This window comes from Xiphophorus maculatus, chromosome 9 (assembly GCF_002775205.1).
Source record: "Xiphophorus maculatus strain JP 163 A chromosome 9, X_maculatus-5.0-male, whole genome shotgun sequence".
NCBI classification, from domain to species: Eukaryota; Metazoa; Chordata; class Actinopteri; order Cyprinodontiformes; family Poeciliidae; genus Xiphophorus; species Xiphophorus maculatus.
The window spans coordinates 14,364,830-14,390,229 of NC_036451.1; the positions used below are offsets into that span (position 1 = coordinate 14,364,830).

A 25,400-nucleotide genomic window follows, 5' to 3' on the forward strand; every position below is an offset into this window, starting at 1 on the left:
AAAATAAACATTTGCTTTTAAATGTGGGGCACACTACATTTGACTTGTCAGCTCCTTCTACTCCAGTTTCATGCCTTTTGCATACAAGTCATCTGAATGTATAATTTCACCTAAATTAACGTTTTTTATCCTTTGAATAAACAAAGTATTTTGGCTGAAAGTTGGATGAAGCTTTACGTAATTTTTCTTTTAAATTCAACCTTTGAGCACAGCTGCAACAGTCTTCTTCATTTCTCATTCCTTTTATTTCATCTTTAAATCTTTAAATTGATTCTCACAAAAATTTTAACAGTTGGTAACCCTTTATAATAAACTGATTCTTTTGAATTTAAAATGACATCTGTATGTTTCTTCCAGGCCAAACTATAATTTAACCATAAATATAAGTGCAGGTATGTGGCCAGTGTAGAGCGATACTCACGCTGTCCACAGTGGTTCCCAGTGTATCCCTTTGCACAGGAGCAGGAGTCCTCCATGCAGCTGCCTCCATTCATACACCTGATATTACAGGATTGAACTGTAAGAGAAAAATACAAGCAAAAGCATAAATATTTATGCTCCCTTATGAGGGTTAGGATGCTTTTTTTCTACCTTATGCAATACAGAGGATTTCAAATGATGTGCAGATCCCTCAGACAATAAAACCTTGTTGTCTGTAGGAGTTAGTCGTAGTTTAAAAGATTGATTTAAAATAATATAAATGTATGAATTATTCAAAGCAGCACAACAGCTGGAAACACAGCTGGTTTTTAAGACTTTTTGAAGCAAGAATCTACTTGCTACAATCTACTTACTACTTACTCCTTAAAGTATAAAGAATCCTGTTCAAGTATGCTCCAGTGAACTTGACTTTTGAGTAATTTCTGTTTTTAAGCCAAGTCAAATCTGCTTCAATTACTCATCTTCTTTGCATTTTAGGCCTTTTATCTCCAGGTTACAGCTGATTTGTTTTACATTTTCCTTGTTAAAATATTGTTACTTGTCAGAGTACCAAAAAAGGCTACTATTGGGCCACTTTAAAACCATAAGGAATAATAGACAAAAACTAGGAGCAATAGAAATGTTTAAAAAGGAAAGAAAACATGTAAATTAGAGAAAAAAAAGACATTTGTTCTGATTGAGATGGGGATTATTTTTCTAGTGTTAGTGTGATAATATAGACATACAGGAGTAACTGTTCCTGTACAATTTAAAGCCCCACATTTTATTAAATCTTTATCATTCCTAAAGTATTTTGGAAACATTTTAACATTCAAGCATTCATATAACATATATCTACTCTGGTCACCCAGAGAGTTGACCATTAGGATAAATCCATCAAATGTATTTATTGTTGTCAATGCCTTACATTGATTTATTTTGTTCTTCATCATTCTGGCGCCTTTATTTTTCTTCCTTCCACCACTTTTGCTTATGTACTCTACACCTTTTATGCTCCACTCTCAACAACATTAATTTCCTCTCTTTCTATCGTCTTTCTGCTCTTTAACCATCGCACTGCTTTCATCTTTTTTCCTCTTCAACATTTCTGGCATGCAGAGAGAAAAGCCTCCTCTGTAGTAGAGTTTGCCCAACAACATATTTGGAGTTTGCACACTTGCCAGCAGGAGGTATTTCAGTCGCTGTAATCTGCCACTTGATTTAACTCACTTCCGTGAGTAAAAGAGTGGGTAGACTCTCAGCGCGCTTCTCGCTGTTGACGACCTGTGCCTGTCTTCCTGGAAGCTCAAATTGTTACAACTTTTTTGCATGAGTCAAAACACATCCAGCGTGCATTTTGCACATGTTGGAGTAACTGTAACACCGAACAATAGTCACAGTTTAATTTGTTCCATGTAGTTTAAAGCATTTAGATGAAGTTCCAGGAAACATTTTCATGTGAAAAACTTGGCAGCCTGTGTGTACAGACTTGGCTGGACCTACTTCTGTCTGGCAGTGAGTGATGATGAATTAATGCAAGTGCTTTGGGACTCCAGAGAAGCATAACTTTATAGGTCAGCATGCTCATGTCTTTCTCACCCTATTTCTTGTCCACTATAATGCCAGACTTAGCATGCTTTGTTTTCACGTTTCGTCCTCTATTTTATATAAAACATGTGGGCAATGGCAATAGGACTCCCTTTTCTCCCTCATAGCCAGAAATATAGACTGGAAAGTGAAACATGAAGAATAATTACACTGAATGATAGCAAATCTTTCCTGTTGTGGAACAAACTATGAAGAAAACTGCACCAAAGTGCAGCAGCTAAGACTTCTCCAAAGCAGAAGGGCAATTTGAGCAAACTCCCCTTCATAAAAAATATCATACTTTTAAATAGGTCATGGATGTATGGAGAAATACTTTGACCAAGTGAATAAGATTGTTTCTGTCCAAACTAAACTCTCTAAATGCAGAAGTGGAGGTGGATATGCGACAATAGAAGAGGCAAAGGAAGTGGCTGGACAGTTGTCTGTGAATAGCAACAGGACGGCATCTTAGTCTGCATACAACTTGATTTTTTATACTTTTTGACATGTTACAAGCACAAACGTAAATTTATATGATGGACCATCAACAAGTAGTGCATAAAAGTAACGTAGAAGGAAAAGAATATGGTTTTAAATATTTTACAAAGAACATTCTTCCTTCCACCACTTGGATGGCACGCCTCTTTGTTCTGATATGCAAATTAAAATTCATTGCAACCAGTTGCCTTTAAAAGTACCAATTTATTAAAAGAGTCCACTAGTGTTTAATTTAATCTCAGTATAAATCAAGCTGTTATTTGAAGGCCTTACAGGTTTTAACATCAACCTGAAGACCAAGAAACACAGCAGAGAAGTTACCTATGAAGACGAGGACCTCCATATTACCTGACAGGTGGGAAAATGAGAGCACTAATGAGAGAAAGCAGCCAAGAGGCCCATGATCTGGAGATGCTGCAGAGATTCACAGTGTAGTTGGAAGAATCTGTCGACATGACAAATATAGGTAGCCAGGGCTACAGTGAAATGCTTTGCATCAAGTCATATTTCCATGTTGGAATGGCTCAGTCAAAGTCTAGACCTTTATCCAGTTGAAAATCTGGCTTTTGACTTTCACAGTAACTATTCAACCAGTCAGACTAAGTGTAGCAAAAGGCAAGGCAGTTTTACAAAGTACCAATTCTAGAGGTTGAATAAAAAATGCACACCACACTTTTCAGATTGTCCTTCTTTTATGGTATATTCACCAGGCCTGCATAGTCAATATTAATAATAATCAGTTTTATTTATTATTAAATTGAAATCTCAAAGGGCACATTTACACGCTGTTGATGGCAAGAGACAGTTCATTTTAATTGAACAATGGTACGTTTACCGACAAAGTCCGGTGTGTTTGGGGAGTTGTGAATGCTCAATCAAACGTTTTTCATTTTTCCAAAAAATGAAAAAACCTAGTTCTTGGTTCAGAACTCTGGTGTGGCTCATATTCATGTGGGAATGTCAAGTGAGCAGGGAACCGCTCCAAAAGCAGGAAGCAGACTACTGCGCAAGGCATTCTGGGTAAGAACAACTAAAGCAAACGCGTGAGTCAAGCACTACTGGGAAAGATGGGGTCCTTCACCAAAGTAAAAAAAAATTATCCTACCACTAAAATCTGACGTCCCTCCATTTTGTGAAGAAGAAATTTGTGCTCATGTCTTCTTCAGAGGCTTTTGTGTTGTTTTCATCAGTAGTTCTTAAAGCAGTGGAGCAGAGAAGGTGAACAGGTGTGTCAAAGGGTGTTTGTCTGACACAGTGGAGTGTAAAAGCAAATCACACAAACTCAAAATGTAACAAATCTTGCAAATTTGGTTGGTAATCAAATCAGACAATCAGGTGTGAAAACACCCTTGAAAATTTGCCTTCCACTTCACCGTAATGAAGTACTTTGTGTTGGTCTTTTATAATATCCTGATAAAACAATCATATTTGTGTCTTTAACATGGCAAACTGTGTAAAAGTTCAGTGGATATATACAAACTCTTGCAAGGTGCTGTGGATTGTGCCATCACTATCTTGACACAATGCACCTCTGTGTTCTGGTGTTGTTGTTGGTGAGCTAATGACATCTGGCTGTTTTTTTACGACAGGCCGAGAAACACAGGAAGCTCCGGCTAGTGAGGGAGAATGTGCGCCTGCTGGAAAACCGAGGAGCTTTTTACAGCCTGTGTTTGGTCCTGAATTTGCATAAATCCCAGGAAACAGAGACAAGTCTGCCTCAATTTCGACATGAACAAACTATAGGATACTGTCTTAAGTTTAAAAGCTAAGTTTTTCCATTCAAGAACAAAAAAACTCCCCCTTTTTGTGGTATTATTCCTTAACTGCACAGATATCATCAGTTTTCCTGGTAAATGGGAGTGTAATGTACTCACTTAAGCTGTTTGTGGACCACATATCTAAAGGACTGAGCATTACTTTGTGGTCAAGAAGACAGATTATGTTAAAGATGGATGGTTCCTAATTAAAAAGCTCTGCCTCTACTTTTCCCAGGACTCACTGCTCCTCCCAGTCAATCACCAGTGGAAGCCTGTCACTCTTAAGACATCTGTTTTTAAGCATTCAGTATTCCTTGTCAAGATTTTGTAATTATGGTTACAGGAAGACGACGCTACAAAGACAACCTAACACAAACCTGAGCACAGCTGCTTTGTCCTGAAAGCGTTTATTAGAGGGGGAACTTGTAGAGTGAACCCTCGTCATCTGGGAAGTGACACAGATTTCCGTAAATTGCGACTCAAGTTCTTGTAAAGCAGTCTTGGCTTGGCAAAGAGTGAACTTTTCTATTTCAAGTCTGTCAGGTCTCCCACAGAAAAGTGGTTTTGCATTGTTCATTGGCAGCAGCACAGAATCCAGGAACAAAGAAAAAAAACATCATAGACTTATGGACAAAGCAACACTCACCAACATGTAGAGCAAGAAAAAATAAAAAGAAATGTGCTGGTGATTTATTTCAACCTCTACATTCCACAGGCAAGACGCAAGACATAAAGATGCTCTCAAAATGACCTGCTTACCACGGTGCCAGAATTAGACTGTGTAATTAAAGCAGAAAAATTTGACTTTGGAAAAATAAATCTACTTAAAGTTGCAATTTGTTTCAACTACACTTAATCATGTTGAATGGGGGACTTTCTCCAAATTGGAGTTGGCACCTTCTTTAGAGGATAACAGCTACAATGAAAGTGTCTACTTTGGTCGTGATTGAAGGGCTCTGAGATCAGGTCTGTGATGAGCTTTTTTCTCACTCTAATAGCTTGAACAATTTTACAATAAGTGAGACTAACAACTTGAATGAAGACAAAGCTTAATTTAAGTAGTGGAGGTGAAATTACAGGCTTTAAAAATCACAGGACGTTAAACTCGCTGGCATCTGATGTGCTCTACATCAGAAGCTTCGGTGCGAACACACAAGGTTGGGATTTTCCTACCAAACTGCTGGGAGTCCTTGGTTACCACCCCTACTTTCTGTTTCTCCTGCTGCAAGTACCAGCAATCGCAGTACAACACTGCAGCTTCACTTTGCACCAACTTTACCAGCATATGCCTGCACCATCACCTCTTAGCTGGACCAGATCGTCTAATTTAAGGCCACTGCGGTTATCAACCATGATGGATTTATGTTTAGATCAAAGCACTGTATGTTGCTTTGCTGATGCCCAATATCATCAGGTTGTTTCATTAAACAACTTGCTTGAAACACTGAGTGTACTTTTTGATTAAATGACAATCAGACTGTTACTGAAAAGAACACAAATAAATTAGGCTGCTGATATTACAGAATCTGTTTGCAAGACAAGATTATATGATGAACAAATCAAAATGTTATGATTGCTATGCTTAAAACTCAGTAGCTTGCTTTGATTTTGATTTGTATAAATTAGGACAAAAAGGTACACGCACTGTGGTTTCACATTAATAAAATGTCAGACTGGCACTTTGATAACATGAGATGATTTCTGTTATCATGTTGGTGTTTACTCTGATAGCAGGTGTTAAACCTAACATTTTCTACTAAATCTGAGTCAGTCAACACTGTTGCCCTATCAAATTTGTCCTAATAATATAAACATGTTTAATAAAAGTGATTAGCTGATTGTAAAGAATAAAAAAGCAAACATTTTTGCTTAAAATAACAAATATCAATGTCAAAATAAGTAACATAGGACCAGAAACCACAAATCCACGTTTTAGGAGTAGGTATATATATATATAAAGGAAAGCAGATGAGGTACTTGAACATGGAGCAGATAGTAAAATGTGGTGATAGAAACAAAAAAAAACCTGAGAAACAGCAAAATCCAGTCCTAGCCACATAACCTATTGCAAAACAAAAACAAAATGGCAATATATTTACAAATACTTATTTTGCTATCACAAAATATCGTGATAAACTTTCACCCATCTCTACTAGTCAATCAGCATCAATACACATGCTCACTTTTGCTGACATTATGGCAAGACTGCACAACTGTTGGACAAAATAGGTATGTAGTGTGGAAAACCACTAGGAAATGCATAAACAGCAGATCAGATTACAGATATGATAGCTAACCATACTATATAAATGGATATTGTGCTAAGAGGGCAGTTCTCAAAGTGTTTCTGACCAACAACATAACAGCAGCTGCTAACCAGTCTTTTGCCAGATAGAGTAGACAAACACTGTTGCAGCAAGATAAACAACTATCTCCCTATCAATGGAACAACTACGCCTTAGAAACTGAAAACAACAATAATGTTTGCCTTTCATGGTGCTTTCCGACCCATATAGGAGGTTCAAGCCCAGTTAGTGTTTGGTGTTCAGGTTTTTGCAATGCATCTATTACCCAGATGAGCGTTCACTTAGTTTATAATAACAGAACAACAAACTTTATCTGGTATCTGCAAACAAATATGGACAAATCCTTGCAGTGGGAAGCCAAATAGTTAACGCATTGCTTCACTTTCTGTAGGCAGTCATGCCCCCAAAGGTCATGGCTTTAGCCAAATCACAGCAGTTCTTTTCCACCCCACCCCCTTCGCTCTTCACTTGCTAGCTCTCCTTCCATACGGCTGGAAAAGAAAAAATCCTTTTTTACACATCGGGGTCACAGCCAAAAGATTTTCTGTGAGTGTCAGTTTGAATTTGGGTGTATAAGTGTGTGTCTATCCGTGCGAACAAATCCCAGTAAGTGAAAGTATGTGCGTTTGCAGGCTTCCTGGAATGTGAGCATGAGTAAAAGGTCTGGCTGGGCTCAGGCGTGACTGATGAGCTGACATCGGACGAATAAAGCTCTGAAACTAAACACACCTCATGTCGCACTATCTGCGTGCTCCCCAAGCAATTGTCTTCACCATGTCCAGTACATGACTGTTTACACGGAAACACTGCAGTAATCTTATAAAGCTAAAGCCAATTTCCCACACTCTATAAAAAAAAATACTTTGCTGCACTTGAAGCTGACGTCCTTAGTGGTCTGTAACTAAACCCAGAAGACGGAGCTGAAGCAGCCAGGTTTTCAGTTCTGACAAACCCACTGACCTCGATGCTGTGATGCAGATCTGACTTTACACCATTACCCCATTACAGCAACATGTTGTTGGCTGCAAAATAATTGTCTGTCTCTGTGCTTTATAGGCACAGAGCCCTTGTCTTTGAGTTATGTCTGCTTAATCAGAAGGTTCTACACTTGTTGTACAGGAGATAAGTACCATTACTTTATGGTTTTATGAAAACATTTTAAACATTTATATTACACTCCAACTTTTTAAAAACCTAACTGTAACTTATTACACCAATAAATGGAAGTAGCTTCGGATAATCAATAAGGTGTAGCTATAAATCAGTATTTTTCTGGTGTGCCCCTCATTAGTGCTTGAATAACCAGAAACTTGAGTTTAACAGCTTTTTCTAGTATGATAGTGTTTAAAGTTTAAGTTCCAGTAACTGTGTGTGTTTTTGTGATATTACTCACCTCCTCCACCTCCACAGCTGGGAGAGAGCTGGCCGTTGGAACAAGTGCACATGTTGGGTCTGGAGCAGAACCCATCGCCACATGAGTTCCTGCAAATTGCTTTTGAGGAAAAAACAAAACAAAACAGGGAGAATGAAGGACAGTGAATTAAACTGGTTGTTTTACTTTCCATGTAGCTGTAATTATATTTAATGTGGATTCTAGGGAACTTACGAACAATACACTGGTTGCCTCCCGAGAGCGTCTTCCAGCCTGGGCAGCAGTACGAATGGAAGCGAGAGCCACACACATTGGGTCTATTGGGAGTGAAAAGGTGAGAGTAGATATATTTTGTGAACATCCTTATATAAGTATGAGTTATTTGTCTATTATAAACCATTGTAGCACCAAATCACAATGAGTGAGAGGAAGGAAAAGAAATGAGTCTGTTTCATTTGTAAACTAGGAAAGAGTATCCATGCCTGGCTGCCCTGTTTCCTGGAAATATTCCAACACATCCATTCAAAACTGTTGTGATTGTTACTGGTCGAGTAACAGTAATTAACTCTGAACCAGTCCGACAGATGTAGGAGTCATCACAGCATATGGAGCCCTCAACTGGCCTGGCAGGTTAGCCACAAAGTTTCCCTGAGAGGAAATGGCTTAACCACATCTAGAGATGACTGACTGAGCTCACACACACTGACAAACACAGTTTGAGCTCTGCAGCTGTTTTACAACATCGTGTTGTTGTTTTTTTTGCCATCTATTCATAATCACAGAACTATTTATATATCAGTTTGTTTGGAGGCAGAATAAGAACCTCATCATGTACTACTCTCAAACATTTAATGAGCAGGATTTGACATTGTGGTTACTTGAGCGAAACACCCAAGCTTAGTAGAGCAGCTTAACAAACCGAATGCAGTCCAGTTATGTGGTGGCACTAAGTGGCTTTAAAACCATGTAATGAAGGGGAATTGTGGTCATTTGATTTGGTGGTTCATCATTTGCCTTTGCTGACTAAGAACTGAAGAACAGCTGTATGGTAAATTAGGGTCCTTATGGTAAAGTAGTTTGCCAGTCAGATCACATATTGTGTGTGTACAGTTTCTGTCTCAGAATTGTAATTAATTATGTCCCCGAGGGAAGAATAAAATTTGTGAATATTTAACATTTAACTTTTTCAGAGATTAAATTAGCAAAGAAACGGGCAACGTAAAAAGGTTAATTAATGTCTAGTGAATTATATTATATCTGTATCTTCTTTAGATAGTTTAACACTGGACTTTTGCATATAAATGTCTGGTCACATCTAGAGTGGAACAAAACATTAAAGTGTAACTTTTTTTAAAAGGATCCCCATTTATCCTCTATGACTTTCAGACTGTCTTTCACAGGCAGGTTTGAACATTTTTTGTACAAAAGTTGAAGAAAGTTGTGACATTGCTGAACATTTTATTCAACAAAGTAATAACATCTACTGATTGATTATTAAGTCATCATTGATGTTTTTCTTCAGTCACACTAAATATTTAAACTACATGTTCAAGAATGTCAAATTTGTGCCATCTTTTAGACTTCATAACCCAGATGCAATCTATGAAAGATGAATACTTTTTCACAGGTTCCTAACAGACAATTGATTGTCACATGGTTAATCAACACATCTTTGTTTTTATATGTTTATTTCCTTTTTGTTTGTATGGGGGAATTGTGCTAATCAATGATATCATCATTGATATCCTCTTAGCAGAATAAACTTTATTTTAAGGATGAACCTTATGTTGCTTTGTGTAACATCTTTAGTATTATTCCACAACCCTTAGTTATCTAAATAAATACAAACACGACACAATGATGTAACCTGAACCCAACATTTAAATGAAGACGTTAGACAAATCCAGTGGAAATCACTCATTCCTCCACATTTTTTATCCATCTCTGACTTGCTCATACTAAAGACTAAAAACAGAGCCGATTGCAAATACGTTTTTTATTTCTACACTTGTTGAAATTTATGGCATTAATGAAAAGTGGTTGGTTTCAAGATACACTCAAGTTTTTATTAGTTACAGTTTTCAATAGTTTATTATTTTACAGAGATACTAAAAAAGTTTTCTTTCACATCTCACTTGTTAAAAGTTGGTTTAAAAGTACATTTGAAAAGCTACAAGCAACATGTCTAAAGAAACAGACTGAGGGTGGACTACCTTAGCACATAGCCTGACTAATTAATATGACCCTGTTATACTTTGCTAAAGAAAAACAAAAAGGGGTTTCTGTGGAATGAAACTATTTTTCATGGCTGCTTTATTTTTTCTTACATCTATTTTAAAAAGTCAAAGTTAAAACCAGTAAATTCATTCATTAACTATACTTGCTTCTCCTTTTAAGGGTTTCAGGAATCAAATAAATCCCATATGATACAATTATTATAACAATAGGAATGCATATGTTAGAATATTTTCTCTGCAGGAGGAAAAGAGTTTCCTTTTTGCTTATCAAGCAGAAAGCTTTTGCTTTTTCATTGATGTTTTAAGTAAACTAAATTGCACCAGTTATGGATTTTTGTGAAATTATAGTATTTTCATCCAAGATTATAAGACTTTCATACAGAGCCATCCCAAATCTAACTGTAAGCATACACACACAGAAAAAGGGAAGCAAAGAAAAGTGGATTTTTTTTTGTCTTCATCACATTTGACAAGACCTACTGTAAACTCAGGTTTTCCTCCAATCTTCAGGAGAATAGTGACATTATCCTGGAAGAGATTGCAGTGACTAAATGTAATTTTCTGCTTTGGGGCTGACTGTCTGCCAGTTCTTTGCAAATTAGTGCCAAGAAGGGCAAAGTTAAAAAAAACACAGGCAGCTGCACCAAAAGCAGGACTTTATCATATTTTTAACTCAATATTCAAGTGATCTTATCAAACAATGGATTTTTTCTCTCTCTCTGTTTTGGCAGGAAACTAGTAACAAGAACGAGGTAGTTGGGAAAAAAAACACAGTTTCCTATGCCACACACTTTTCCTCGCTCATTCTAACAAGCAGACAGTCAATCACTAGTGGATTAAAGCAGCCCAGAAAGTCATTAAGCCAGCCCGAGGTCTGATCAAATACCACCCTAGAGTGGACTTATGCCAGCCTGCAGCCTTCTGTGAGAGCCAATAAATCAGAGTCAGTAAGTATCAGACCCAGAGCTCCAGAGAAACACCAGGGAATACGCTCTTTCAGCCAGCAAATAAACACTGCAGCTGAGCTCAAGGTCAGAATAATGACCATCATTAAACCAACCTCTCTCCACATCCCACACACAGAACCTGAGAAACCCATACTGAGCTGCTGATAGTCCTCCGTGTGTGTGCAATCCTCAGATGAAAGTACAAGCATGGGTTTGCAGGGGTTATGGTTAGCTGGGGAGAACAAGCCACATAAAAATTCAACAACTCCTGGGAAAGAAAACCTTGGCTTATATTAAACAAAGCGGAACAAACAGCCAAAACACTTATTCATTACAAATGAGATTCCCACTCTCTCAGGACTTCTGGTCAGACAAAACAGGCTCACGTATAGATGACTAATCTCGCTCAGTTCTGAAGAAATGCTGATCATTTTCCGGCAATAACTCACACAGAAACTGAGAGTAAATTTATCACTTCAGTCCTATGTGCTTTGGCTCAGAGCAGCAGTTCATGGGCGGTTCTGTCCGGTTAATTTGAGTAACATTAAGCAAATATAATAAAATGATAGAAGATTTAGAGCTTCTCTTTAAGTATTTCTGATTGATTGTACTCACAGTAACAAAAAAATGCTTTTTTTAAGAGAACATTTTAGCTTTTCATATCTAGAAACTGACATTTTTTAACCATTTTTCCCAATAAAAAAAGCGAAAGCCAGGCTCAGGGAGACTGAATAAAAAGCATCTAAAACAGCCATTTTAAGCCTCCTTATAGATTCTCGATTAGATTTAGGCCTGGACTTCGGCTAGGCTATTGCAAAATCAGGTTGAACTTGTGACCAAATTGGTCCCTCTTTAGAGGTTTGCATAGTTTAACAGGTAATACTTCTGTCATTTGGTTATAAACAGAAAAAGAACTAAATAGAAAAGTTTATTCCTAAAACCTTCAAAAATAGTTTTGCTTTTGATTTATGTCTAAGTCCAGAAAGAAGACTTTACATGTAATACTGACCGATGGTCTTTTTGGTTTATAAAATGAGTTTGAGACATCTTAACTTCAGTGAACATACAAAAATTCCCCATGAAAACCTGCACAGTCAACAAAAAGTCAAGCCTTTAACTTAGTTCACCTTAAAGGGGCGGTATATAAAATTTAGTTTTATACTTTACATGATGTAAAGTTTTTTGAGCTTTACATCATGTTATAACATTGTTTTCTCACCGAAAACATGCCTGGAATGTTGCTTTGATTGTTTCATGCATCATTCCAGGAAACAATCCTGGAATGATTTAATTCTCAATTGTGATTAAATCAATTAAGAATTATTTAATCTCCCCTAGTGTAACCAAGCACTGCCTTTTGAAAGAACCTCCTGCTTGGAGCTAAAGTCCCCAGCCAAGCTTCCACTTTAGAACTCCGCTTCAACTTCAACTCCCCCACTCAGCTCCTTCAGACTAGTGGCAGCAGCAATAGACAAACACTTGGGGTAACTGAGCAGAGCTCATTAAACAAGCTACTTCTCACTGAGACGCCGGTAAAACTGTTTTCAAACCATTAATAGAGGAATGTTGTCCTGATGACTTGCTGAAAGCAGAGTGTCAGAAAGAGTAGCGGATTCTTAAAGAGACAGATTTCAATTTCTTTTAAGTTATGTTTAATATACACACCATTTTTAGAGCAACTGAAGGTTACATAGTTACTTAATTGTGTTATAAAATGGCTCTATGTGTCTGGAATATACATAATAATGTCCCTTTATAGGATAAGAAGTCAGAACAAAAACATAACATTTTGAGACGTGTGTCGATTTTTCATCTAGGTTTTAAGATCCCATTGCCTTGCATTCATTCATACAGTTTCTGCTCTCTTCTACTTTCAGGGCGTTTTGTCACCTACAGCCGTGAAACAAATGCCCCTTTTCATATCCCTCACTGGTGATACAAATACCTCATTTCCTGTGGCTTGGCACTGGGGGAAGCCTGAGCTGGTACAGATGGGATACTGATTGGAATAACTGATGGAGACGCTGAAAACTGGCTCCAAAAAACATCCTTTGTTTTCCAAGGAAATGTGAACTATTTGCTACTTTGACGTGTTTTCTGCTACCACTCTGATTAAGGCCGGTGCGCAAAGTGAAAGAGTTGGACGTGAAAAGAAACAGAGAGGTTGGAGGAGAACACATGTGGTGAGAGGTGATCCCTGTTTCTACCAAGTATTTTCCACACATAAAATAATAAATATTTGAAATATGTATTCATATGTATCCCCAAGTCTGCCTTTCAAATCAATGTGAAACAACTGATCCTGTAATATTTCCAAACAGCAGTCCAAAACAACCCAATACTTTTCATACACTCACAAGAATGTGGGGAATACGTTTTACTCATCAGGGTGTGCTGCCTATATGAATCTCTTTTTTTCTCCCTTTTCCCCAGGAAAATGTTAATTTACAGTGAATATATGTGGAGGTTTCAGTGTGTAAAGCAGCCTGTTAAGGTTGTATTGTTTATGAGAAAATAGTCCAGAAGTAATTTGCAGCATACAAGAGCAGAATATGAGTGTAAGATGAGGTCTGTTTGAGTCCAAGAAGAAAAACAGCCATAAAATGGTCAGACAGTCAAGAGGGGGAAAAAAATCTCTCCTGCTAGTTTAGTGAACTATTGGAAATGTGAGATTTGAAAAAGACAACAATTTTTACCCTTTCAAGATGTCCTGCCCACGGCGCCGGACTCGCTGTGCTTCCCTCTGGTCCACGCTCCCGGTGAAGCGGTTAGCTTGGTAAGGTCCACTTCCAGTTTGAGCACAGGTCACCTGCATGGCGCTGAGACACACTGCCACCCATCCCAGCAGCATCTGAGCCAGCTTCCCTGATCCCATTGGTCGGTCTGGCTATCCCCCCTGCTGGAGCTTTGCTTTGCCCCCTGCTTTGCTAAGGCTCTCTCTCTGTATGATGTAGCTCCAGGAACCAAATCTACATCCAGAACGGGCCTGGCGTTGACTCCTGGGCAGGGGCTGGAAAGAAAGAGGAAAAATTATGAAACATGTCAGAAGTGTTAAACTTACACTTTGTGGTCCAGGAGTTCAACTCTTGTTAAAGACAAAACTTTTGAAGCGATCAGATTTATCCCCACTGTCAAATAAAATCCCCTACCAGATTTTTGAAGACAGGTTTATAGCAGTAAATAAGTGATAAGATATAACATTACCTATCTCTGGTGGCAAATTATTTGTAAAATGAGGCTTTGAGGAATAATTTTGGTAGTAAAGATGTGATGATACATCAAGTGTATAAGTGTCTCAGTTGGTAAAAACTTAGGCTAAAGTTAACTATGTCAAAGGTAAAATTCCTGCTTTCTGAAAACCTAATTATTTAATCTTTTTTCAATTGCCAAGCTAACACATACCTAAATGACAAGTAGCTTAAACATAATCCTTCTACCTAAAGCAAACACACATTGCTTTTTGTTCCTTTTTGTTTTCACTGTCATGATCCAGGAGTGTTTGGGTTTTGGTTTGTTTGGATTGGAAGTTTTCACTAAAAGTTATTTAGATCTTGCCATATTCAGATGAGTTTCATGTACTCATTATTGTTCAAATGGTCTTGCCTTATCGAATAATTCCTTTGCTTTTAGTTTATGCTTGGGTTCTGTTTCTTGTTTTTTATTTGTATTTTTATCTCTCTTAGATTATTTATCAAGCTTGTCCCTTTGGCTTGCGATCATTTAAGTCCCCGCTCAGCCACTTCTTTGATCTTCGTCTTCTTTTTCTTCTTCCTCTTTAGTGTTATCTGGCAGTTTACATACTTAATGTATTACCGCCATCAACTGGACGGAGATGTAATTCAGAAAGTCATTTTATTCTATATATCTTCTAACTTTAAAAATAACTACATAATATACATACTTTAACACTCACACACACATGTATACTAAATCCTCTCAACTGATTTTGTATCTTTTAAATATTTAATAAGTGCTTGAATTACATCATTTGATTGCTGCTTCCCTAATAAATTATCCAGTTACTGAAATCCCCCTTACCCTTTCCATTTCTTTCCTCTCTCTTATATATTTTCTACAATAAATCAACACATGTTCTACTCCTCCACAATAAGAACAATCCACTTCTGTGATCATTTTCCATCTTGCCATTAATTGTTTGTCTTTTTTCCCAGCTGCACCCTAAAAGTGATCAACCACCTGCATCTCGTCAACAATCAACTCCTCAGTATTTAAGCCTCTCTGTTTCTGATTTTTTTTAGATCATGAAGTGGAGCTATTTAACCTATGATTTATCCATTCTTTTTATCAACGAAACTGCAGTTTCCAAGAGTTTTAATAACTTGAGTTTATGTTTTTTTTTTTTTTATGTGACTGGTTTGAGTTTATTTGAAATGGGAAAGTGCAGATCAGCTGACCCACACCTAAAACAAGCATACGTGTCAGATTTAGCTGGTTTCCATCTGTAATCCCAAGTTGATGGGACATAAAAAAATAATATGAGAGCCAGCCAAACCACACAACAAGAGAAAAACACAAAGCAATAGACACTTTTATCTGCCCAAACATTGCACCAAAGATTTAAAGTCTTATTCTCATTTCTCAGATGAAGCTGACAGGGGACTTACCAACCAATTCTGTTTCTGGCTTAATTTACTTCAGACTGATAAAACATTTGTTAATTTTACTTTAGCACTTACATTTAAGTGTTATTGTTGGGTGTTATCAGAATTAGTCTAGCTGATAGTTTTTTAAGAAGTTGCTTATAAAGTTTGTTTTACTGAAGTGAAAAGTATGAAAGCAGGAATTTGAAACATCACAGACTAAAATATTGTTAACTACATGCTTTTATCAGAATGAAATTACCTCAAGCAGAAGTGTGAGCAGAAGTGCAATTTATTCAGTCATTAAATTAGTTTTTTGATTTTTCTTTTATTGTCCATTAAAAAATCAAAGCAGGAGACATCCATTCAAAACATATGTCTTGTTTACAAGAGGAAAAGTAGACAACACTGGCCTTTATCTAAACAATATGCTAGTAAAGAAGCAGAAGAAAGGCTGCCAACATGATGAATAAAAGCTGGGCCCGTATTCTCATAGAATCTTAAGATTCTATGAAGTCATTTTCGGAAAATTCTTAGATTTCAAGGAAATTCTACAATTTTTACCTGAGTTAGATCAACTATTCACAAAGCACTTTAGGCCTTACGTGACATCCTATGATAAGAAAATGTTAGTAACTTTTTCCTGAGTCTAATAATGTCTTAAGCAGAGAAGATGGCAGAAAGACCGACAGAAAAGAGATGCTCTCCATAAAATGTGGTAGCTGTGCCGACTGCAGGCACTGTATGTTGATGCTGTGTGGCATCTAATTAAATTTTGCATAGTTCCATCATCAAGACACATTTCATTTAATGGAGTGAATGAACAGTTACTTTCTATCAGTTATTTTCTATCAACTGATTACTGGGGTGTATTTGTTGGCGTGTGCATGTGACTTTTTTTTGCTAATTGCATCAACCAGAAAAAACTAGATCTAAGAGCGAAGTCCTAGAGAGTCCAAATCCTCATCTTAGGCCAGAAAACCTGGGTGATTCCTGAATACGTGTTCCTTCCTGTTGTGGAGTGACTTGAACTGAGCTGACCATGGCAGAAACCCCTCAAATATCTCACAGCTAAAAGTGGGAAGTGGGGCAAGTCTATCTCAGGTTAATCCTGGGAGTGGCAGCTGACTATAAGAAGCATCTCACTGATCTTATATCAGCCAAAGTGATCAGCACCAGCTAGAAGACATCAGTTTTATTATATCTTGGTTACTGAGTAAAGCAATGTTCACTTTTAAATCACTTTCTTTTCCAGAGATAAGTAAAAGGTAATATAAGAGCTGGATATATGAACATTTCTTAATAAATAAATAAATAAATGTCCACTTTTTTTTTTTTTGCATTACTGAATTTTGATTGATCACTAGTCAACACTTCAGAGACTAATAAAAATCAGAGTTTTGTTTATTCTGACACCAGTCAAAGCTTACTGAAATCCAGGTTATTTTATAAGCTTACATTATTTTTTTTGTTGTTTCTGTGTCTATTTCCAGTGGCCTAAATGAATGGATGGCGTCTCATCCAGACTAGACATCAATGATTAAAATAATCATAGAAGTTATACAATTTTTGTCTAAGGGAACACATTGGAAGAGGAAAGGGGCGAAATGGGAACATAGAGTATAAATTGGGAAATTGTTTCTCCGATGGGCCAACAAAACCAGTCCAATCAAAAGTTTCGATTTGGGCTGAATTCAGGGAGAATATATAGTCTATATACGTCAACTTGTCCTGTTTTCTAGGATTAAATAAAAAATAACTATTGGCCAAAGGTCAAGTAGTCATGAAACAGATGTTCTTGGATGTTTTGCTGAGAAAGAGCCATTCGTGTTCTCCCAAATAACAAGCATATTTTTGGACTGTGGGGAAAAACCAGCAAACCAGAAGAAAAGCCACAATTGTAACAGAAGAATCTGTCAAAAAAAATAAAAATAAAAAATCCTGGGGAACTAATATTTGAGCTCGAAGCATTCTTGCTATGAGACTAGAGGGCTAACCATGACACCACCATGTTGATCCTCAGTTTTTTATTGTTTTTCAAATGTTAACACAAATAGCCGAGCTTAATATACAGCGCAAGAGAGCAGAACGGTAACCAACAGTAAAAAAGTAAAATAACTTTGTGGTGTGTTCCAGTTTGCGTTTCCCCTGAAACCAATAAGATTTTTAAATTTGTTTTAATATGTTTCAATAAAACAACTTTAGGCTGCAAAAAACAAAGAAGTCATTTGGTTAGAAAAAAATATTAGGCAGTGTAAAACTCAGACAAAAAACACTACTGCTGCTTTCCGATCATTGATTAAATCAAGGTTTTAAAATCTGCAACAGTCTGAAGATAATGAAGAGTCCCTTATTCTAACCATATTAAGAGTATAAATGGATTTAAACTAGAATGTAGGCCGAAACAAATCTTCATTTATGGTCAGACAGAAATGATTGGGAGCAGGGGAATGTCTTAATAAGTATCACATTCTAGCAGTAAACCACTGGAGCCACTTCCTTCAGTCAAACCAGGTAATAATTCTCTACACTAGTTCTTCACCAGCTGCCATCATCCTTAATTTAAAATTACATCCCATCATTGCTTCTGTATGGATGATTTTTTTCTCAGAATTACGATTCAAGAGGTGCATAAAAGCTTTCTAAAAATGGAAAACTTCAACATAAGTTTCACATAGGATTCTTAAATTGCATAATGACGGGTCCAGAACTTGTATTTAGGAGAGTCTCCTCAAGTCTCCGCAGAGTGTTGGATCTCCTCTCTATCTGGAATAATACATCGTTAGTCTGTCAAGAAACGTCGGACTGCAAAGACATGATTCCGACCTCCATTAAACTACATGCAATTTGCTTGATTCTATTTTTACATTTTATGGGCTGCCATAACATTTGTCCTCACTAAATAGTCGATTCTGAGCACAGTTCAGTTTGCACCATCTATTACAGGACATTCGCCAAGTTGCTAAATCCATCCAACAGACTTTTCTCTCTTAAATTTTATTTTTTATGGTTAAAAATTTGGGCCCCTAATATCTATAAAACAATAAAACATTTATGCAAGCCATGCTATTCCCATTACCTCCTCAAAGCTTTGGTATAATCAGTCTATTTAGTTATTTATACTTAAATAAATAAGTATTTATACTATATAAATAAACTGCAAAATAGGCTGCATAAAGCAAAAAAGTCATTTGGTTAGAAAAAAATATTACTATATTATTATATAACTGAAAATGATGGAAAGCAGGGAACTAAATGCAGAGCCAGAAAGATTAACTGGGGCAAAGATGTCAAGCAATTTACAGTAAAGTCAACAACTAAGATTATTTTTTCTGTCCACCGACGTTTGTTTAGGATGAGGGTTTGCTTTAAAGTAACCACCTGAGTTTTTATAGATAACTTTTTAACAAGACCCATTAAATGGCTAAATTGATTCAATTGTATAATATTATAATTTGATTAATATGACTTTATTTGGATAAATTTAACTGGAATCTAGTGAACTGGATGCATCTGAATGGAACATGAACCATATTGGATTTTACATGGACTGGAGCTGCTTCTCCTGTGTTGGGTAAATATATATCAATTGTCATCAGGCACTATATAAATAAAACCAAATTCATTTATCTTAATTAATTTCACCCAGGTGATTCATATATAACCAACAACAATGAAAAGTATATTTGAGAAACCAATTTATTGAGTTACATTTAGAGTTTATGTGCTTCATAAAGCCTCAGTTTCTGAATTTATTTCTAGTCTATGTAACAGACCAACACAGAGAAGAAAACAATGGTGACATGGAGTGAAAATCCAGGATTGGGATTTAACCTTTTTTGCTTACATTTGTATTCAGTTCCCCTCAGTCAAGACTTTGAAGGACCACGTTTTGCCATAATAACATCTGAGCATTTTCCATCAGCTTTGAAAATCTACACACTAATTCTTTTCAAATCACCTCAAGTTCATTCAGAATGGCTTGAGATCAAATGCTTCAAAGTCTGGCTACAGATTCTCATTTGGATTTAGGTTTAAACTTTGATTGGGCCACTCTAATGTATTCAGATGTTTTACTCTAAACCACTCCCTGAAGCTCTGGGTGTAGGTAGAGTCATCGTCATGTTGGAAAGTGAACCTCTGCCACAGTCAAAGATTTTGCAGACTTTCTTCCAATATTAGTTCCGTTTATCATCCCATCAACTAAACCCAAATTCTCTTTTCCAGCTAAATAAAAGCATCCCCACATCATGATGCCACCCCCGCCATGTTTCATTGTGGTGTTTGTTCAGATTGTTAGTTTTCTACCACACACAATATTTTCACGGGTGTCAAAAAGTGTCACTTTGTTCTCATCTGGCTCATATCTTTATTGACTATAAAAGCCATATGGCCATCTTTAGTCTGTTCCATTATTTTTGATCCAAACCTTCACAAACTGAAAATAGTTGAAATCAGCGAAGTAAATTGTTGGACTGTACCCAAACAAGCCAGAGAAGACTTTTATTTGTCCTCTAAAGCCTGTAAATGTATTGTTTTACAACCCTAACTAAACTGCATTATGTCTTAAATTTTAACATCTTACATTAAAATGAAAGACATTATTGGTCCAGCTGCACTGGAAGCCATGAAGTGTTTTTTTTCTCCCCTCTCCCCGCAGCACAATGTGGGCCCCTGATGATATACAACCTCAGCACATCCAAACTCCATACCCCCCCCCCCCTTTCTCCCTCCATCAGGAGCCTATACCACATATGTGGCTGGACTAAAGCACAGTGACTAGATTAGCACGGCATTTTATAGTAAAGCATAAAAAATTAGAAGTGACCATAATTATAATTCAGATTTCTGCAGTAATTTAATAATACTTAATAAATGTAAGTCGAAATCAAAACTTTGAGGTGGTCTGTGCTGCCTCTCCTAATCCTTCCTCTACAAGTGAAAGTTATCTCTAAATCCCCTCAAATCTGAGACAAATGCTTCAGCTTGCAGTCAGGACGTTATATGGAGGCGGGATCAGAGCCGAACAAAAGAAATGCATGATCAATGACCCGACTGAGGAGAACTACTGTCAAATTAAGGCAGGGAAAGGATCCGTCCTTTATGAGCATTGTTGCAGCAAAGCTATTTTCTCTGTCCATCTCCCAACATTTAATGTTGGATCAGTGGTTCGGATGTATGAGATGCAGACAACCTCAAACAAAAAATCAGGGAGAGATATGCTTATCATCTGTTACACACACAAAAAAAAACTATGAGTCTGAAAAAGTTTCTGCTGCAGAAAGCTGACAAAATATTGTAAAATAAAAAAAATCTGACAATGAAGAAAAGCGCAACATCTTCTCCAACTCAAGAAAACACAAGATATTCCCACACAGAAGAAAATGTCTGAAAAAATCCTTGAAAGATAGCCATGACACTAAAAACAAAAATTATATATATATTTAAGCAGCTGAAATGTGAACGCGTTTTCTACGTCTTTCCGTAGCAAGCAATAAAAAGTATAACTCGCAGGCGTCAAACATTAAACTTTCCGCAGCTTCTGCGCATCCTAATCTGGGTCTTTGGTCCTAATCTTGAAAGCAGTCGTGCGTGAGCGGATAATCGCCACAAAACAACGGGGTTCCTGAAACAAAGGTCTCAATCAAAGCACTTTCACATCCAAATGGTAAGATTAATAAAGAAACAAATACCTTGCAACAGTTCGAAGTGCCTCAGCGTCGAGGAGCCCGGCAATTTGAAACGGGATATGAGCCCCAGAGTGGAATATTGAACTGTGGGGCTTGTGAGGGGAAAAGGCAAAAAAAAAAAAAAAAAAAAAAAAAAAAGTGAAGGAATTGCCCGGTTTCTGCGAGGGGAGGGGACACAGAGCGAGACAGAGGCAGAGGAGGGGGGTAGTAAAGGACTGCAGGACAAACCCACATTCCTCAAGACTCCTGGAGTTGTTATAACAAGGGGCCAAGCAGCGAAACCCACTGTGGCTCACATGGCTTCACTATCATCAAGCCGGTGGTAAGGGGGGAAAAAAACTCACCTTCAGGCGAAATGAGCGATGAGATAACAGTGTGGTAATGTAAATAACCTTCAGGTCATATCAATTACCACTAAAGCATGGAAATTAAGATTCATTTTTAAAGCATGGTTGATTTTGTTCAGTTGGTAGGAGTGTAAATCCTAATTTCACAGTTAAATGTGCTTTCTCTTGTTCAAACATTCCTCCTGTTTACTGCCTGGACCCTGCAGTGATTGGTGTGACTGACACATCCTTGTGCTTTGTTGCCTCTACAGCTGATTGGAAGCTAACATTGAGAAAGTGGCCATCTGGATGGTATATGAGAGAAGACAGCTGGGCACATCTCAGATCCTGCTGCAAGTCTAGAAGAGTGGAAAGTTCCAGATTAAAAATTATCTCGCCTCTCATTGCTGGGTGTCCTCCCTTCCAGAATAGGGGCTGAATAATGTGAAATAGCTAGAACAAGCTGAAACTTTGCAATATGCTAGGTGTCAGAAAACTAACCTTGAACACCCTATCATGATAGTGAAACATGGCAGTAGCAGCGTCACAAGGTGAGCAGCATTATGGAGATGGTCTGAAGAAAGGTAAAATGCTAAAAAGTGCAAAACGGTTGAAATAGGAGACAAGACTTGCTTTCCAGCAGAACCATTGTTCCAAACATACAACCAGAGCTCCATTAGACTGGTTTGGATCATGTATAATAGTTTTGCATAGTTGCGTGTGTGAACGGCTTTCACACGAATCCAATTGAGAACCTTTGGAGATATTTGTTGCTTACAAACACTCTCCATCCAGTCTGAGTGCACTCTTTTGTACAACAATTTAAGTATCCATGTTTTTAAATGACTCAGTTTACTTATCTTTGCTTTGAGTATTTTCATGAATGATTGAAAGAATCCTAAAAATTTACAGATTTAATGCATGTTTAAACTTTGTCATAGGTAAGCAATGGTTCTGATCCCATATTGGGCCAGAATGAAATAATGTAACAGATTATGACCTGTAATTAAATTAAAATAACTATGAAACTTCTTGTGGGTGGATGACACGTAATCACACATCTTAGTAGGCTTTTACCATCTCATTGACCCAAATTGTGAACACTAATTACTTGGATTATTATGCTGATTTTAAAGCAAAGAAATATGATTTAGCATATGTTTTTTTTTACATTAAATCAGAATAAACTTTGCTTGTTTAAGATCCATAAGGATTACCAAAATTATATGAATATTTTCTAAATGTTACAAAAATGAGAGGATTTGTCTGGTTTTTACTTTGTGTTAGTTTCTTCAGGATCAGAAATTGGATTTCCTCAGTGACAGAATTGCCTTTTAAACTCTTTGACCTGGATCAGCCATTTTCAGTTTCCTTCCACAATCTTTTTACAATAGTTTGCTGGAGTTATGGCCCATTCCATAACTCCATAACTGGTGTAACTTTGGCATGTTTGTGGGCAGTCTTACTCTCACACACCTGTCCTGCTCTATCTACAAATTCTCCAGAGATCAGGTCTTTGTTATGTAATCCAAGACATTAACTTGGTTGTCCTGAAGCCACTTTGTAACTAAAGGTAAATGTCCTAATTTGTCTAAACTTTAACTTTCTGGCATGTCATGAGATGCTGCTTCAGTATGTTCACTTCATGCTCTTTCCTCATATTTTTTATCTATTTTGGAAAATGTGTCAGTCCAAAACATGATGCTTTCATCGCCATGCTTCAGTTTGGATGGTGTTCTCAGGCTTACAATGTTCATCCTTTTCCTCCACATCACAGTAATTATATCCAAACAATTTAACCTGAGTCTACAAAATTTAAGTCTTTTTAATTTCACTCCCTTACCAGCTTCAGCCAGTATCTTCTGCTTTTGTTTTGTAGTTGATACAAGCATTTCAAAACATGTTTTTCATTATTTGTCATTTCTTTCTTGAACTGTAAGATGAATAGACATTTCCATGCTGCTTATACTTTTGCATAAGTATTGGAAGAGATGAATGTGGTGCCTTTATTTTGTCATGTTGGTCTGATTTAATGTCACAGTGAGATGTAGAATGTGTGAAAAAATGGTTTAGACTGAAGGTAATGTTTTTTTTCTCAGTTTAGTTGCCAATACTGGTATACCTAAAAGTCCCATTAAGGCTCATGAGAAAGTTTATTTCCCCCTATTAGGCATTTTTGCCTCATGTCCACACAGGAAAAATATTTTTCAGGACCCAATTTCTTATTTTTATTATTATTATTATTATTTTAAATAAACCGGTTCTAGAGTGAAAATTTCAACCTTATTTATTCATATAGACAAAAAAAGAGACTCTTTTGTAAAAACAACTACATTTTTATCCCAACCTCTAACCTGACCTAAAAATATAAACCCATCAAACACAACAGCAACAGAAGTGGATTACATGTTTGTCTTCTTGTTTATACCTGAAATACAGAAGAAGCTCAACTTAATTGTCAATACGCATATAACACTCCACTTGCGCTTTGCTATTTGCCATTCTTGTTTTTTTTTGCCATCTTTACTTGTAACCCAGCGTTGAGGCTTTATTTGCCCCATACTCCATGATTCGTGCCACTTAGAAATCTGGGGGTGTGAAAAAAAATTTTTGGTCTGTTCTGATTCCTTTCAGAAAATGTCCCTGGTGTTTCTGAAAACAACAACCCATTTGGGAAAGTCCTAGGAGATAATAAAATGACTGATTCAGTCTTAGGGCGAGCATTAAGATGTAGTTTTTTCCTGGATTATTAATCTACCATCTGTTCCAAGTCCCTGCAGCAATTTGCCACCTAAACAGAGTTGACAGGGTAGAAAAAAGTTGGTGTGAGTGTTTTCTGTTAGTTTGTTTTCTGTTCTCTTAAAGCTACAACATAAATCACTTTGAGTGTGGTCTTTTGGAAAGCTTGGCGTCTCTTTTGCCAAGAACATGGTCATTGCTTGAGGCTGTGTTGCTTTCTTTTGCTATCCTTCTAGTCTCTTTTTTGATATGTTGCATTTGCTTGAAGAATGCTCTTGTCTTTGTTGAGTCTGAATGTCTTCCTTTTCTGTGTTTATACTTACTGTTTGTCTGTGTGGGTGTGTTTGTGATTTTTTTGCTGGCTGTATTTCTTTGTGTTTTCATGGGTGGTTGTTTTCTCTATGCCTTTTGTTCACTTACACCATTTCATTGTTATGTCTCTGAGCAGTCCTTCTGCAAATCTTCACTAGAGATTAGTCTCAGTTTACTTTTGCTTTAAGGTTTGTTGTATTTTTTCCATGATGTTTGGTTTCAATTTTTGTGTATTTTATGGTTAGATAGCACTTCATGGAAAGAAACTATGAAATATGACTCTCTCTTTACAGAAAGGGATATAAGTAAAAAATACAATTATTTTTACTGTGTAAAAAGCAAACAGTGCTCTGATGCAGAACTTTTCACTGAGTTTGTTTTCCCTTTTTTTCTGCCATGCGTGACAAGCTTCACTGAGTCCTAAAGGAACCTGTAAACAAACACCGGTGTTCAGGACAAGGAGACCATGTTTGTCACCACAATCTCTTTGGAGGAGGATGATCTGAGTCATTATACAAGGGTACGTCTCCTGCCTTTTCACACGGGGACTGACAGACAGGGTAATAAATACTTTTTTTACACCATCAGGCATTAGGTAGATCAGAAGG

General features: G+C 37.0%; 1 protein-coding gene across 1 annotated transcript in view; it reads right to left on the minus strand.

The window, feature by feature from the left end:
• Positions 1-21,509, minus strand: part of LOC102226053 (fibrillin-2-like) — a 73,776-nt gene extending 52,267 nt beyond the window's left edge. The window contains exons 1-5 of the mRNA XM_023339729.1: positions 21,419-21,509; positions 13,821-14,134; positions 8,175-8,257; positions 7,962-8,060; positions 422-517 (exon numbers count right to left, since the gene is read on the minus strand). Of these exons, the coding sequence (XP_023195497.1) occupies positions 422-517; positions 7,962-8,060; positions 8,175-8,257; positions 13,821-13,999 (457 nt within the window). The 5' untranslated portion in view covers positions 14,000-14,134; positions 21,419-21,509. The remainder of the gene's footprint in view (positions 1-421; positions 518-7,961; positions 8,061-8,174; positions 8,258-13,820; positions 14,135-21,418) is intronic.
• Between the last annotated feature and the right edge of the window lie 3,891 nt (positions 21,510-25,400).